Source organism: Budorcas taxicolor, chromosome 7 (assembly GCF_023091745.1).
Source record: "Budorcas taxicolor isolate Tak-1 chromosome 7, Takin1.1, whole genome shotgun sequence".
NCBI lineage: Eukaryota > Metazoa > Chordata > Mammalia > Artiodactyla > Bovidae > Budorcas > Budorcas taxicolor.
In genome coordinates this window covers 13,952,197-13,966,528 of record NC_068916.1, presented here as the reverse complement: position 1 = coordinate 13,966,528, position 14,332 = coordinate 13,952,197, and the positions used below count along the sequence as shown (strand labels likewise).

The following is a 14,332-nucleotide window of genomic DNA, read 5'->3' as shown; positions in this document are numbered from 1 at the left end:
TTCCGATGGCTTCAAGACTAACAGGTTCTGTGGGTTGCTGTTGTTCAGTCGTTAAGTCCTATCCGACTCTGCAGCCTCATGGACTGCAGCACACCAGACCTACCTGTCCTCCACTATCTCCCAGAGTTTGCTCAAACTCATGTTCATTGAGTCGGTAATGACATTCTTACTCTTGGAACTTCCCTGGTGGACCAGTGGTTAAGAATCCACCTTGCAATGCAGGGGACATGGGTTTAATTCTTGGCCCAGGAACTAAGATCACACATGCCATGGGGCAACTAAGCCCAGGCATCATAACTACTTTCAAGCCCAGATGCCCTAGAGCCTGTGCTCCAAAACAAGAGAAGCCTGAGCACTGCGACTAGGGAGGAGCCTCCGCTTGCTGCAACTAGAGAAAAGCTCACATGCAGCAAATAAGACCCAGCACAGCCAGCAAAAAAGGAAAGAATTACTCTTGCATGTCTCAAATCATCTTCTTTTCTTTCACCCAATCCTGTAAGATTTGTGATTTTTTTTTTCCTCTCCTGGTTTTTATTTATTTATTTATTTTTGGCTGTGTCTCATGGCCTACAGGATCTTAGTTCCCTGACCAGGGATTGAACCTGAGCCATGGCAGTGAAAGTGCTGAGTCCCAACCACTGGACCACCAGGGAATTCCCTCTTCTAGGTTTTAAGCCACATTCAAACAATCTCCCAGTAATTTCTGCCCCATCTGCTATCCAAAAAATTATGTCTTTGGTCTTCTTACTTCCACACTGGTGAGTTCAAAACTTCGATTTGAAATTTACTATAGCTTTGTTATCTCCAATGTTGGCATAGCATGTTTAAACTCCTGATTGTTCACTTTATTTCTATGTGTTTGATTGTGGATTTGTGTTGTATATATGTTTGTACTACCATCAGTGTTTTTTAAATTGGATAAAGTATGATTGAATACATATGAAAATATAACTGATGTTTGAGTGCTTATTTTATGATAAGCCTATGCTAACTGCTCTCTGTTATCTCATGTAATCTTACCAATAGGAATAAATCTATTCCCATTTTAAAGGTGAGACAGTTGAGATTCTAACAGCCAACAACACACACACACACACACACACACACACACACACACACACACACATAAAATGGGATATACACAAACACCAAATAGTTGTACCAACTAGATGACATTCAAGACACAGACACTGCAATACAACCGTTTCAATACTATGAAAGTGAAATGGAATCTCAACAAGAAAATAAAGTTGTGTGTGTGTGTGTGTTGTTGTTGTTCAGTTACTCAGTCATGTCTGACTCCTTGTGACCCCGTGGACTGCAGCATGCCAGGCTTCCCTGTCCTTCACTGTCTCCCAGAATTTGCTCATTGACTCCATTGAGTCAATGATACCATCCAACTATTCCATTCTCTGTCGCCCCTTTCTCCTCCTGCCTTCAATCTTTCCCAGCATCAAGGTCTTTTCCAATGAACTGGCTCTTTGCATCTGGTGGCCAAAGTATTGAAGTTTCAGCATCAGTCCTTCCAATGAATATCTATGGTATGTACGTTACACATTTTCTTTGTCCATTCATATGTTTACGGACAGTTGTGTTCCTTCCATCTTTTGGCTACTTTGAATAATGCTGCTATGAACATGGGTTTACCGCCTACAGAAGTTGTAAAACTTTTTTAAAAACAGATATACATTTCTAACTTTTGTCAGCTATAAAATGACTAGGATTCTTGCTCACAAAATAAACAAGAACATTTTCCCATCCATGAAAAACTCAATTTTTGTCAACTGAACAACAACTCTTCCTATGCTCTCTGCCTGTGATCACAGCAATTCCTCTTTAGTTGATGCATCAGGCACCATCCACTGCTCCCCACTGTGGTCTCCCAGGAACCCCAAAAGGTAAAGCAGAGTGAGCAGGCAATCTCTTCCTGGAGTGTCCAGGAAGTGAAATGTCTAGTTGACACAGGGAGAATACCATTCAGTATTGCCCTGTGCTGGGAGTCAGACGGCATGATTTAAACTTGGCTTCACACCTTTCTACTTCATGACTGGTACAAATTACATAAAAATTCTTAGCTCCTTCTCTCTTCTATAAAATAATAATAAAGCAGAAAAACAGGATCACAATGTCACTTATACATGGAATCTTTTAAAAAGTGAAGTTATTTTCAGAGCAGAGATAATCACAGAACAAACTTATGGATATCAAGGGGAGAAGGGGTAGGATGAATTGGGAGATTGGTATTGATACATACTACTGATATTCTGTTTAAAATAGAGAACCTACTGCAAAGCACAGAGAACTCTACTCAGTGCTCTGTGGACCTAAATGAGAAAGAAATCTAAAAGAGTGGATATATGTATATGTATAGTTGAATCATTTTGCTGCACAGCAGAAATCAACACAACATTGTAAATAACTATACTCCAATAAAAAGTTTAACAATAATAATAACAGAGCATGCACCTAGATTTTGAGGGTGATTATGCAGATGAAATGAAACAAGCTATATAAGCTCTGACTTGGGACACAGGATGCCCTCCACAAAGGTTCATAACACAGTTGCTGTCCTTCTTGTCTTCATTCTAATTATCACCTTCACCATCTTTGTGGAACACTTAGAGGACAATTGAGAGGCACCCATTTGCTGCTCATAGCTGAGATGCCTATGGGAGCTCAAATAGATGTGGGAGAAAAGCAAAACTCTAAGGGAGACTCCTGGGACCCCTGTCAAAACAAAGAACACAAACTGCAGTCCTCGGAGCAGAAATCTTGCATATTGTTACCCTAGCATCTGTCTGTCCCAGCTGTCCTGTTTGTCTTGACGATGAGGAAATACTGCTCCCAGCAGTCCTTCCCATTCACCCCATGGACATCCAGACCCACACAAATCCAATGGACCTCTAAAGACGCATTGTGGACTTCCCTCATGGTCCAATGGTTAAGAATCCATCTGCCAATGCAGGGGACACGGGTTCAATACTTGATCTGGGAAGATCCCACATGCCAAGGGGCAAGTAAGACCATGCACCACACTACTGAGCTCAAAAGCCACAACTACTGAGCTCACGTGCTACAGCTACTGAAGCCTGTGTGTCACAGAGTCTGTGATTTACAATAAGAGAAGCCACTGAAATGAGAAGCCTGCACACCGCAACTAGAGAGTAGCCTCTGCTCGCTGCAACTAGGAAAAGTCCGCACACAGCAAAAAAAAAAAACCAAAAACACAAAAAAACCCAGTACAGCCAAAAATAAAATAATAAATAATTTAAAAGGTGCATCGTTTCCCATCATGAAAACCTGATATCAGACCTAGAAGAAGAGAAAGGTTACTATGGGGTGACAGGTTGGCCAGTTGGCACTTCCATCTTTTTCTTTAAGTGGTTGGCATTTTCCTGTGGCCTAGGCATTTCATACTGTTCATAAGTTCTCTAGGCAAGAACACTGGAGTGGGTTGCCATTTCCTCCTCTGTTACTGAAGTTGAAGCTCCAATACTTTGGCCAGATGACGTGATGAGCCGACTCATTGGAACAGACCCTGATGCAAAAAATTAAAGGCAAAAGGAGAAGAAGGCAGTCAGCATGAGATGGTTGGACAGTGTCACTGACTCAATGGACATGAATTTGAGCAAACTCTGAGAGATAGTGGAGGACAGTAGAGCCTGGCGTGCTACAGTCTCTGGAGTCACAAAAGAGTTGGGCATGACCGAGCGATTAAACAACAACAAGGCATTTCATAATCTTGGAAAATTTTTTGTGCTCCCTTTGGGATGATCAGGTGAGAATTAAACTAACTGAAAATATATGAGACAGATAGACTGATCAGAATAAAAATATCCTAAACAGTAATGATAATTTTTGCCATCACTCCCCCAGATGGTCTCCATGTCTCTTCATTGGTCTCCCTAATTCCACTCCGGCCCAGCTACAGCCCAGTCTCTACACAGCAGCCAGAGAAAATTTAGAAATCAAAAAAGGACATCATATCACATCATTTTTGCTACAAAGCATTGCAGTGTCTTCCCATCTCTCTAAGATTAAACCCTAACTTCTCAAATGGGTCTATAAAGCTCTGAATGACCAGGGCCCTAAAATTTGGCCATACCCATCTCACATATTTTCCATGTTGGCTTCTGAAACACTGGCCTGCGACAAAAATATCAAACCAGTTGCTGTCTCGGGGCTTTTGCATATGTGCTTTCCTCTCCCGAGAGTGCCGAGTATGCTTTTTCCCCCTTGTCTTTTGCCTGGCTCCAGGTCTTTTCTGAATATTTCCATCTTAGTTCCAAATGTCACCTCCTCGGAGAAGCCTCAGGCTCACTCTAGCCCATAGCCCTACTTCATTAATATTTTAAATCATATACATCATTATCTATTTACATAATTACATCACTGTCTATATGTATTATTTTCTATTTACCTGTTTATTTATCCTTCGTCTCCTTGGATAACCTCAATGGATTGTACAAGCACAAGGAAATCCCATGAGGCTTACTCTGACTTGTTTATCACATTATCAAAAATGGAAGATGCTCCAGGGAACTCCTCTCAGTGCCATGTGGCAGCCTGGATGGGAGGGCAGTTTGGAGGAGGATGGAAACCTGTATATGTATGGCTGAATCCCTTCACTGTCCACTTGAAAGTATCACTACATTGTTAATCAGCTATACTCCAACATAAAATTTAAAAAGGAAGGGGCTTTAAAAGGGTTTATAAGTTGAATGAACAGAGGGCATCAACTAGGCTGACTACAAAGCAGACCACAGGGCTCTGTGAAGGTCCTGACATCCCCATCATTCAGTTACCCCTGACTTCCAACTTAACTCTCCAGACACACAGTATCAAGTTGCCTCATGCCTGTTTGGGCCTGGGAATGCCCTATGTCATTGTCCTGTTACTGTGGTGACTCTTGAAAGCTTGTGCTCCTGTCTACTGCTTTTTTTTTTTTTTTTTACTTTTTGGCTGCACCCAAATAGCTGTGAAAAGAAGAGAAGCGAAGCAAAGGAGAAAAGGACAGATATTCCCATTTGAATGCAGAGTTCCAAAGAATAAGGAAGAGAAATAAGAAAGCCTTCCTCGGTGATCAATGTAAAGAAATAGAGGAAAACAACAGAATGGGAAAGACTAGAGATCTCTTCAAGAAAATTAGAGATACCAAGGGAACATTTCATGCAAAGATGGGCTCAATAAAGGACAGAAATGGTATGGACCTAAGAGAAGCAGAAGATATTAAGAAGAGGTGGCAAGAATGCACAGAAGAACTGTACAAAAAAGATCTTCACAACCCGGATAATCACAATGATGTGATCACTCACCTAGAGCCAGACATCCTGGAATGTGAAGTCAAGTGGGCCTTAGAAAGCATCACTATGAACAAAGCTAGTGGAGGTGATGGAATTCCAGTTGAGCTACTTCAAATCCTGAAAGATGATGCTGTGAAAAGTGCTGCACTCAATATGCCAGTGAATTTAGAAAACTCAGCAGTGGCCACAGGACTGGAAAAGCTCACTTTTCATTTCAATCCCAAAGAAAGGCAATGCCAAAGAATGCTCAATCTACTGCACAATTGCATTCATCTCACACGCCAGTAAAGTAATGCTCAAAATTCTCCAAGCCAGGCTTCAGCAATACATGAACCGTGAACTTCCAGATGTTCAAGCTGGTTTTAAAAAAGGCAGAGGAACCAGAGATCACATTGCCAACATCTGCTGGGTCATGAAAAAAGCAAGAGAATTCCAGAAAAACATCTATTTCTGCTTTATTGCCTATGCCAAAGCCTTTGACGGTGTGGATCACAATAAACTGTGGAAAATTCTGAGAGAGATGGGAATACCAGACCACCTGACCTGCCTCTTAAGAAATCTGTATGCAGGTCAAGAAGCAACAGTGAGAACTGGACATGGAACAACACACTGGTTCCAAATGGGAAAAGGAGTACATCAAGGCTGTATATTGTCACCCTGCTTATTTAACTTATATGCAGAGTGTATCATGAGAAACGCTGGGCTGGAAGAAGCACAAGCTGGAATCAAGATTGCCAGGAGAAATATCAATAACCTCAGATATGCAGATGACACCACCCTTATGGCAGAAAGTGAAGAGGAACTAAAAAGCCTCTTGATGAAAGTAAAAGAGGAGAGTGAAAAAGTTGGCTTAAAGCTCAACATTCAGAAAACGAAGATCATGGCATCTGGTCCCATCACTTCATGGGAAATAGATGGAGAAACAGTAGAAACAGTGTCAGACTTTATTTTGGGGGGCTCCAAAATCACTGAAAATGGTTATTGCAGCCATGAAATTAAAAGACGCTTACTCCTTTGCTGGGGGCCAGCGTGAGGAACTCCGCCCATGGCAAAGGTCATGAGGAAGGAGGCTTGGCATACGCAAAGGCATGATCAAGCCTCAGGAAACCCCCTGTTCCCGAGCATCTACCCCAAAACCAGAGTCTGTTTTATGCTCTCCTCCATAACCGTTTCTCTCGGAGGAGTAAACGTGCAGCTCCAAGGCAATAAAAATTCTTGGGCGTGACAAGAGTGTTTCAGCTTATGGACTCCTCTGAAGGTTATCTAGCCCACCTGTGTAGGTTCGTCCGGCCACATGTGATTGTTTACAGCCTCCCAATCTGAGAGGCACGAGATGTTTTAGACTTACTAAAGGCAAATTCTTTGGGGGAGTTAGAAATTATTAGTATAATGGGTTGGTTAGGAATTATATTGGTGAAGGGTTCATTTGTTGTGTCAATAATTGCTGCTAATTCCCTGCTCTGGGTGGGACAAGGATGTCTCAGGTCAAACCTCTCTGCTGACAGACTAGCTTGTGTGACAGGATTATCCATACTGCTGCCACATGATTGTTTACTACCCCTCAACCATAAACAGCACAGAGAGTTTTAGAGTATTTTGAGAGTCTTAATTAGCATAGGGATTTTTCTTCTTGTTGAGTCAATGATTGCCGCCAGGCCTCCATATCCTTAGGCACCTGGGAATATATTAATCAATGTATTTGGAATATAGAAAAGGAAATACAGTAGTTTTTGATGTTAGCAATACTAGACTTTTTGAGTTAATGGATTTTCTCTTTTGTAATAGATCACTGTACTTTGTTATAAATCACTGTGTCCTTGCTATGTAAAAATGTAACTTTATCATATCTTAAGACTAAATAGATCTTAAGGGGAGCATTGGTGAAAGGATTTTCATTTGTTGGGCTGACGTTTGCTGCTAAATCTCCATGTTCCCTACCCTTATAATGAATATAACTAACATATAGGAGAAATAAGTATTAACCTTTAAGTATATAGGAGAAATAAGTATTAACCTTTAAGACTAATCATGTTAACCTTGGGTTAAATAAATTCCTTTCTTGATTGTAACTCACTACACCCTCACCCTATAGGAATGTAACTTTATTTGGAGGGTGGTGCCTGGTTTAAGAAAAAACACCCTTGGAAGAAATAAGTTTTTTGGTTATCAGAAAGAAAGGATCATAAAATGTCAGCAGGTCTCACTCATGGCCAGAAGATGATGTACCTTTTTTATACATTTATGTGAAGCACCTGATTTTGATAAAGGTCAGGACTGCTGACTCCTGCGTGACTCTGTATTCATCCCTATGTGTAACAAAAGGTATATAAGCAAACCCAAAAATAAAAAAATTGGATCAGTTTCTGGAAAGACTGATTCCCCCATGTCGCTTCTTTCTTGCTCCCGTTTTTCTGGCTGAATTCCCATCTGGAGCATGGATGCTTTTCCACGTAATCCAAGTTATTCAGCCTCTTTTTCTCCACTAATCTTCCTATCTAATCTTCCTTTCTAATCTTCCTTTCTAATCTCTCTATATCTGTGATTAAATATGTATTTTTCCAAAGATGCCAACTCCGTCCCCACCTTCGAATCACCCTGGATCCACCGGGGCTGGAACCCGGCAATTCAGCCTCTTTTTCTCTGCTAATCTTCTAATCCCTCTCTATCTGTAATTAACTAAGTTATTTCTAAAGATGCTGATGCCATCCCCACCTTTGAATTCCCTGGATCCACCGGGGCTGGACCCCGGCACTCCTTGGAAAATTATGACCAACCTAGACAGCATATTCAAAAGCAGAGACACTACTTGGCCAACAAAGGTCCGTCTAGTTAAGGCTATGGTTTTTCTAGTGGTCATGTATGGATGTGAAAGTTGGACTGTGAAGAAAGCTGAGCACCGAAGAATTGATGCTTTTGAACTGTGGTGTTGGAGAAGACTCTTGAGAGTCCCTTGGACTGCAAGGAGATCCAACCAGTCCATTCTAAAGGAGATCAGTCCTGGGTGTTCTTTGGAAGGACTGATGCTAAAGCTGAAACTCTGGTACTTTGGCCACCTCATGTGAAGAGATGACTCATTGGAAAAGACCCTGATGCTGGGAGGGATTGGGGGCAGGAGGAGAAGGGGACAACAGAGGATGAGATGACTGGATGGGATCACCGACTCCATGGACATGAGTTTGGGTGAACTCCGGGAGTTGGTGATGGACTGGCGTGCTGTGATTCATGGGGTCACAAAGAGTAGGACACAGCTGAGCGACTGAACTGAAATGAACTGAACTGAACTGAATCTTAGTTGCAGCACATGGGATCTTTGATCTTTGCTGAAGCACGTGGAATCTGTAGCTGCAACGTGCAAACTCTCAGTTGTGGCACATGAGATCTTTTAGCTGGTCATGTGAACTCAGTTTGCAGCATGTGGGTCTAGCTCCCTGACCAGAGATTGAACCCAGGCACCCCGCATTGGGAGCATGGAGTCTTGCCACTGGACCACCAGGGAAATCCCTCTACTGCTTTCATATCTGCCCCAAAGAGTGGTCCGCAGGTGTCCCCAGGATCTTGAAGAAGACTTCACCCAAGATGTTTCTTAATCTTCAGACTTGTAATTGAACTGGAGGTGGAGTAAGATGCTCCCTAAGGGAAGCTGGGTACCCTAGAGGCCATACCCGAGGAGAAAAACTGCTTCAGGAAGAAAAGGGGCTAATGAGGGCTGAGGTATGGGGTTGTAGGACTTGGGGATGAGGGGATAGCAGACCCCACGTGTGGCTCCAGTTCTGCTTCCAGTGGGTGGATGTGGCAGAGCAGGTTAGTGCCTGGACCCTCGAGGGGGGAACTCTCCAGAAACAGACCACAAAAGCAGCCAATCATTCAGTAGGAAGTGAGGGGATTCAGCCCCATGTAATCCTCCTGTGCTCTTCTCTGGCTCACCTATCCCACGGCAAGAGGAAACGCCTTGTGCCACGCCAGGTCTCAGTCTAGCCCTGAGTCCCAGACTCAGCTCTTTGTCTCTGATCTCTGTCCTTGTTTGTCCTCCACTGAGAGAGGCAAAGATCATAGAGCCCAGACCTTTAGAAACTGTACTGTGATGCCGTATGTTGCTCAGAGACAGCTGTGGTAAAGAGGTAAGAAGGAGCCAAATATTTTCCTTGCACATTTTCCTGGCACACAGGTAGGTATGTATGGGGAAGAGGTGTTAGTCGCTCAGCTGTGTCTCTTTGCCACCCCCATGGACTGTAGCCTGCCAGCCTCCTCTGTCCATGCGATTCTCCAGGCAAGAATACTGCAGTGGGTTGCCATTCCCTTCTCCAGGGGATCTTCACCACCTAGGGATCAAACCCAGGTCTCCTGTGTTGCAGGCAGGTTTTTTTTTTCCCCGACTGAGCCACTAGGGGAAGAAAAGCTTACCAAAATCAAGGAAATGTCCTGGTGCTGGACAGAGCTCTCCAAGCCCCACTGCACTCTGTGTTCTCTTACCTCTATTTCTAGGTCAACTCTCCTTTAATTGTCCCTCAGTTTTGGCCCACCCCTTCATAACCCACTCTGTGTGTGTATGTGTTAGTCCCTTGGTTGTGTTCAACTCTTTTCAACCCCATGAGTCAGCCATAGACCGCCAGGCTCCTCTTTCCATGGAATTCCCCAGGCAAGAATACTGGAGTGGGCAACCATTCCCTTCTCCAGGGGATCTTCCCCAACCAGGATTGAACCTGGGTCTCTTGCACAGCAGGTGGATTCTTTGCCATCTGAACCACCAGGGAAGACTACTCTGTACCCACCTGAATAATTTTCCACCATTTTTTCATTCAAAAGGACATTTTTACATCTACAGAGCTTCTCCTCTATGCCTAACACTGAGCTGGGTACTGCACATAAAGAGGTAACTATAATGTGTTGCTCTCCAGGTAAGATGTAAAAACCCAGAGATGAACACATGGATGCAATGTGATAGCTTGCTTCAGTGTGGTCCAGTTTCAACAAGGTACAGAGAAGGTCCAAAGAGAGTATGCCCGTTGCTGCCTGGCAATGCCAATGAAGGTTTCAGGACAGAGTATGGAAGGGGGGATACGACTTTTCCAGGTGAGAGGGGGCTCCCAATGAGAGGGGCAAAGGTCCAAAGCTATGAAATTGTACAGGATGTTCCTAGAATTATAAAATGTTGAGTTAGTTGAGTATCTAATATCAAAGCATTATTTTCCAATAAATAAAAGTGTGACTCTCATATACATAGTGTTGCTCATGCTCACTTGCTCAGTCACATCAAACTCTTTGTGACCCCATGGACTGCAGCCCCCCCAAGGTCCTCTGTCCCTGGAATTTTGGGGACAAGAATAGCCAGGCCCTTCTCCAGAGGATCTTCCAGGTCCAGGGATCGAACCAAGATCTCCTGCATTGGCAGGCAGATTCTTTAACCACCACCAGGGAAGCCCAATATTATCTATATTACAAACTAAATTCTCACATTGGCTAATAACTGTTTCCTGACTGTCTAGTCTGTCCCATTGATATTTCTGTATTTATGTCATCTCACTGTTTTAAAAGTTGCCTGTCCTCATTCATCTTCTTTCACAAACTTTCTTGGGTTTTCAACTAAGTTCCTTACATTTGACCTGTTAATACTCCTACTAATCACTTTCTCTGAGTGGCTGGATCATCAGAGTCTTAATCAGAATAATGACCTCAGAGCAGTCAAAGGCAGTAACATTTCTGTAACACTCAGTGCTACAGAATAGCAGAGCCCATGTCTCTTACCTTTCATACTTGGCGCTAACCCAGTGCCTGGCATACAGTAGGCACTCAAATAACTGTGAAATCAATGAAAGATGAGGAGACTCAGAGAATCATTTAAATGTCTGCAAACATCTAAAGTTATCATGGCAAAAAGAAATGATCTTCAGAGAGGGGAACTAAAACCATGTAAGTTATAAACACACATTTCAGCTCAAAGGAAGTAACCTTTGCTTAAATGCATATAAAATTGAGGACAACTGTTCTCAGTTTAGACATTCCCTCCTGTGGCAGGGGTGCAACATTCAAAGAGAAACCAAGGCTTTTTTCTTTTTTTTTAATTTTAAGGAATGCAATAAAAGACAGAAGGCTCTCATTCTCTTTATTTTCAATTGAATAAAGTTCATAATAAATAGTCTCTTTGTTCTTAGTCAAAAGATTTTATGATAGGGAATTGCCTCTACTCTATGCTGACAATTTCTGTTATTCATTCAACAAATATTTATAGAGCACCTATTATATCCCAGATGGCTCAGTGGGGAAAGAATCCACCTGCAACGCAGGAGACGCAGAGTTTGACCCCTGGGCTGGAAAGATCCCCTGGAGGAGGGCATGGAGGCAAACCACTCCAGTATTCTTGCCTGGAGAATCCCATGGAAGAGGAGCATGGTGGGCTTCAGTACATAGGGTTGAAAAGAGTCAGACATGCAGCTATTAAGCACACACGTATATTATATACCAAGTACTATACTAAGTGCTTCGGTTATGAAATGGCAATGCAACAGAAAAGGCACAGTCCTCTCAGCCTGAAGAAATGTAAAGAACACAAACCTGCTGGGAACAATTATGGTGGGGGCTCTGATTGTGCCTTTGGAATTAGGGTGCATTATGCTACATTGATCATTATGACAATAGAGGGATCAATTGGGAAAGTAATAGATAAGCTACTATATGATAATGGAGGAATTATCTATAAAGCTTTTTCACGATATCCTTTTCCAAGTCAAACTTGAGACAGAGAATGGTCTGCTTAAAGATCCTGTTTCAAGCAAATGACATGAGGATAAGAAAATATCATTTAATTTTGTAATTCTCAATGATCACCTCTCCACCTTTCCCTGGGACTTGAAGAGACCACCACTGCAAGGCAGGAAGGAGATGGTCATGAGGCTGGTACTTTCACAGAAATTCGGGAGCAAAGGAACAGTCGTGAGTCAGGGAAGATGAAAGAAAGCCCTGCATGGTGTAGAACATTCATGTTTTTAAATATGTATGTATTTATTTATTGGCTGTGTTTGGTCTTGGTTGTGGCACGCTGGATCTTTTGTTGCAACACCTGGGCTCTTGTGGCACACGGGCTGTTGCGTTGTGGCATGTGGGCTCTATAGTCCATGCTCCATGCCATGTGGGACCTTAGTTCCCCAACCTGGGATCAAAGCTGCATCCCCCACATTGGAAGGCAGACTCTGAACCACTGGACCACCAGTGAATTTCTAGAACATTCATTTTTTTTAATTTATTAATTTATTCTTGGCTACACTGGGTCTTTGCTGCCACATGCAGGCTTTCTGTAATTGCAGCAGGCTGAGGTTCCTCTCTAGTTGCAGTGTGTAGGCTTCTCGTTGCAGTGACTTCTCTTGTTGCAGAGCAGGGCCTCTAGTGTGCATGGGCTTCATTAGTTGTGGCTCAAGGACCTAGTTGATCCATGGCACGTGGGACCCTCCTGGACCAGGGGTCAAACCCATGTCCCCTGGATTGGCAGGCAGATTCTAAACCACTGGACCCCCAGGGAAGTCCTGGAACGTTCAATTTTTAAAGAGGTGTTCCAAGGAGTAGAGGTCAAAACAAGGAAGGTATTATTGAGATCTTGGTCAACTAAAGAAAACTCATAGATAAGACATAAGACTTGAGGGAATGAGTTTCAAGTATACGGCACATTCCTGTTTTGTCATTGTTTGAACACTATTCTTGCCTCTTTCCATAAGGCAATTTCCATAACTTATATGGAAACAGAGAACCAGACAGTTATTTCAAAATTCATCCTTCTGGGGCTCTCGGATGATGTGGACCTTCAGCCCCTCCTCATTGGACTGTTCCTGTCCATGTACCTGGTCTGTGTTACAGGGAACCTGCTCATCATCCTGGCCATCATCTCTGAGTCCAACCTCCACACTCCCATGTACTTCTTCCTCTCCAACCTGTCCTTCACTGACATCTGTTTCACCTCCACCATAGTCCCCAAGATGTTAGTGAATATCCAGAAGCAGAACAAAGGCATCACGTATGAAGGATGCCTTACCCAGATGTATTTTTTCATGGTCTTTGCTGGGCTAGATAATTTGCTACTGACAGTGATGGCCTATGACCGGTTCGTGGCCATCTGTCACCCCCTGCACTACACAGTCATCATGAACCCTCACCTTTGTGGTCTCCTGCTTCTGCTTTCTTGGCTGATCTGCCTGACATATTCTTTGTTGCAAAGTTTGATGGTTTTGAGGGTATCTTTCTGCAAAGAGACAAATATCCCCCACTTCTTCTGTGAACTTACTCAAATTCTCAAGCTTGCCTGCTCTGACACCCTTGTCAATGACATTGTGCTGTATTTTGTAACTGGCTTGCTGGGTATTATTCCCCTGATTGGGATCCTTTTATCTTATTCTAGAATTATCTTCTCCATAATGGGCATTTCATCTTCTGGGGGAAAGTATAAAGCCTTTTCCACCTGTGGGTCTCACCTCTCAGTTGTCTCCTTGTTCTATGGCGCAGGCCTTGGGGTCTACCTCACTTCAGGAACAGCCCATCCCTCCAGAAAGGGTTCAATAGCCTCGGTGATATACACAGTAGTCACCCCCATGCTGAACCCCTTCATCTACAGTCTGAGGAACAGGGACATGAAGGGGGCTCTAAGGAGAGTTTTCACTAGAGGAACATACTCAGTGAGATAATGGAAATTAAGGGCAGGCAACGGAGATCCCAAGTGCTGATAACTGGTGTCCATGAAGGTGCAATCTGAAGACATAGGAAAGAAACACTACTGATGATATACTAGAAGAAAATATGTCTGAGCCAAAGACAAACTTGAAGCAGCACACTAAAATGCTCACCATCTACCAAGGAAAAAGAATGACCAATCAATAACTAAACTTCTCATGGAAACAAATCATTCCAAGGATTGATTCCTATAAGCATCAAGGGAGGAAAAAGCAAGTCAAGAAATGCAGATGAGGAGACAAGAATGACCACAAAAATTTACACATTGGCTCACCTTTAAACCCTCTCAATGATGTTCAAACTTCTAGCACCGTGCCTGC

General features: G+C 43.1%; 1 protein-coding gene across 1 annotated transcript; it reads left to right on the top strand.

The window, feature by feature from the left end:
• The first annotated feature begins 13,024 nt into the window (after positions 1 to 13,024).
• On the top strand, positions 13,025 to 13,966 carry LOC128050499 (olfactory receptor 7D4-like). The gene has a single exon (XM_052642754.1). The coding sequence runs from the start codon at positions 13,025 to 13,027 to the stop codon at positions 13,964 to 13,966; it is 942 nt and encodes a 313-aa protein (XP_052498714.1).
• The last annotated feature ends 366 nt before the right edge of the window (positions 13,967 to 14,332 follow it).